The sequence below is a fragment of the Mus caroli genome, chromosome 16 (assembly GCF_900094665.2).
Source record: "Mus caroli chromosome 16, CAROLI_EIJ_v1.1, whole genome shotgun sequence".
Lineage (NCBI taxonomy): Eukaryota > Metazoa > Chordata > Mammalia > Rodentia > Muridae > Mus > Mus caroli.
The window spans coordinates 31,016,062-31,018,979 of record NC_034585.1 but is presented as its reverse complement, the minus strand read 5'-3'; the positions used below and the strand labels follow the sequence as shown (position 1 = coordinate 31,018,979).

General features: G+C 46.6%; 1 protein-coding gene across 16 annotated transcripts in view; it reads left to right on the top strand.

Annotated features, from left to right (window-relative positions):
• The window catches only part of Kalrn (kalirin RhoGEF kinase), a 606,229-nt gene that overhangs the window by 590,620 nt on the left and 12,691 nt on the right, over positions 1–2,918 (top strand). For all 16 annotated transcript variants that reach the window (XM_029470420.1, XM_029470427.1, XM_029470426.1 and 13 more), the window contains one exon: positions 2,395–2,595. In XM_029470420.1, the coding sequence (XP_029326280.1) occupies positions 2,395–2,595 (201 nt within the window). The remainder of the gene's footprint in view (positions 1–2,394; positions 2,596–2,918) is intronic.

Sequence of the window (2,918 nt, the reverse complement as noted above, 5' to 3'; positions counted from 1 at the left end):
TCAAACTCAGAAATCTGCCTGCCTCTGCCTCCTGAGTGCTGGGATTAAAGGCATGCGCCACCATGCCCGGCATAATATAAGATTTTTAGGCCTTAAAAGTTTCATGTATGCATTTTGCTTTCTTTTTTAAATTAATTTCTTTTATATGTATGACTTTTACCTCTATATGTCTGCACCACATGCATGCCTGGTCCCTACACCACATGCCTGGTCCCTGTACCACATGCCTGGGCCTGCACCATGCCTGGGTCTGCACCACATGCATGCCTGGTCCCTACAGAGACCAGAAGAGGTGGTTGGATCCCCTGAAATTGTAGGCATGGATGGCTGTGAGCCACTCTGCCAGTGCTGGGAACTAAACCCCAGTCTTCTGCAGGAATAAGGACTCTTAACCACTAAGCCATCTCTCCAACCTATTGTTGTGTGTAGAAGTATATTCTGCTTAGAAAGGAAAACAAACCCACATTTGATGCTCCAAATGGCACAGAAATATCTTGGCTAAAAAATTATATTAGTTTACCTTCAGGGTCTCAAAGAGTCTAGGATACTGAGAAAGTAGAGATGGGTTTTAATAATAATAATAATATCATAATTAAAAGTACAGAAGGAAAAGTGTTATGTGGGATGGGGGCAGTGCATGCATGCCATAGCTCATGTGTGGACAGCCCATGTGTGGACAGCTCATGTGTGGACAGCCCATGTGTGGACAGTGCATGTGTGGACAGTGCATGTGTGAACAGCACATGTGTGGACAGCTCATGTGTGGACAGCCCATGTGTGGACAGTGCATGTGTGGACAGTGCATGTGTGAACAGCACATGTGTGGACAGCACATGTGTGGACAGTGCATGTGTGGACAGTGCATGTGTGGACAGTGCATGTGTGGACAGTGCATGTGTGGACAGAGCATGTGTGGACAGCACATGTGTGGACAGAGCATGTGTGGACAGCACATGTGTGAACAGTGCATGTGTGGACAGAGCATGTGTGGACAGCACATGTGTGAACAGTGCATGTGTGGACAGAGCATGTGTGGACAGTGCATGTGTGGACAGCGCATGTGTGGACAGTGCATGTGTGGACAGCCCATGTGTGGACAGAGCATGTGTGGACAGCCTATGTGTGGACAGTGCATGTGTGGACAGCCTATGTGTGGACAGTGCATGTGTGGACAGCCCATGTGTGGACAGTGCATGTGTGGACAGCCCATGTGTGGACAGTGCATGTGTGGACAGTGCATGTGTGGACAGTGCATGTGTGGACAGTGCATGTGTGGACAGTGCATGTGTGGACAGTGCATGTGTGGACAGCCCATGTGTGGACAGTGCATGTGTGGATAGCCCATGTGTGGACAGTGNTGTGTGGACAGTGCATGTGTGGACAGCCCATGTGTGGACAGTGCATGTGTGGATAGCCCATGTGTGGACAGTGCATGTGTGGATAGCCCATGTGTGGACAGTGCATGTGTGGACAGCCCATGTGTGGACAGTGCATGTGTGGACAGCCCATGTGTGGACAGCCCATGTGTGGACAGTGCATGTGTGGACAGTGCATGTGTGGAGGTTAGAGACAAATTTGTGGAGTCAGTACTCTCACGCTTTTATGTGAGCTTCAGGCATTGGGCTTAAGCTTTCAGGTCTATATCTTCAGATAGTGGGTGCCTTTATGCCCTGAGCCAAATTACCAGGCTCAGGAGGAAATGTTTCTCTCTCTTTTTTTTTTTTCAAATTTATTTGTTTTTATGAACACGGTTAAGTGCCTGTACTTATGTATAAGCACCACATATGTGTCTGGAGAGGAAGAGGGCATCAGATACCTTGGAACTGGAAGTATAGAAGGCTGTGAGCAGCCTTGTGGATGCTGAGACTGTAAGCCCTGTCCTCTGGAAGAGCAGCCAGAACCTTTAGCCTCTGAGCCATCTCTCCAGCCCCAGAAAGATTTCTAATGTTGCTTGATCTCTCTTCTTCAAAATGCTTGGGACCAGAAGTGTTTTTGCACAAAGGATTTTAGGAACTATGTACATGTACACAAAGAGATGTCTTGAGTCTGGGACCCAAGTCTAAAAACAACAGTCACCTATATTTTTTTGTACTCCTTTGCCTAAGGGTGACTTCAAGTGATGTAGCTAGTGTACCAGTACTTTGTCACTCACCATGTGAAGCCAGCCGTGGAACTTTCCATATTAATTTCATGTCTGCACACAAAGGGTGTCAGATCTTAGAGCATTTTTGATTTTTGATTTTTGAATTAGGGAACTCAACCTGTCAGATGTTCCTGTCTCAGGGATGCATCTGAGATGTGCGCACAGGCACACACCCTACCATATTCTGGTAAATGATGCCCTGCTGACTGATGAGATGAATCTTGGAAACCCTTTCCCCCTTTGTCTCGCAGAGGCCGTTTCTCTATTGTAAAGAAATGCATTCACAAAGCTACCCGCAAAGATGTTGCTGTGAAATTTGTGAGCAAAAAAATGAAGAAGAAGGAGCAGGCTGCTCACGAGGCCGCCCTGCTCCAGCACCTGCAGCACCCTCAGTATGTCACGCTCCATGACACCTACGAGTCCCCCACATCCTACATCCTGATTTTGGAACTGTGAGTACAGAGGTCGCATCTCTAGTGTGGTCCTTACCTGCTTGGGTTCCCCATTGCCCACAATTAACAGACAAGAGTCTCCTTTTGTTCTGTGCTGTATGGTTTATAAAGTGTACCGTGGACCATGTTTTCTTTCACCTCCAGCTTTATATTAATGTAGCTCTCATTCTGAAGACTAGAGAAATCAAGAATGGAGAAGGTCTTTAAAGCGAGCTCTGTGAAAGTATGGATGAGGAATCCCTCCTTTTATTGGATCCATACAGTGGATCTTGAAACCATGTCTTCTCATTCACTTTCCCTAGTTTTTCTTTTTTTTTTTTTTT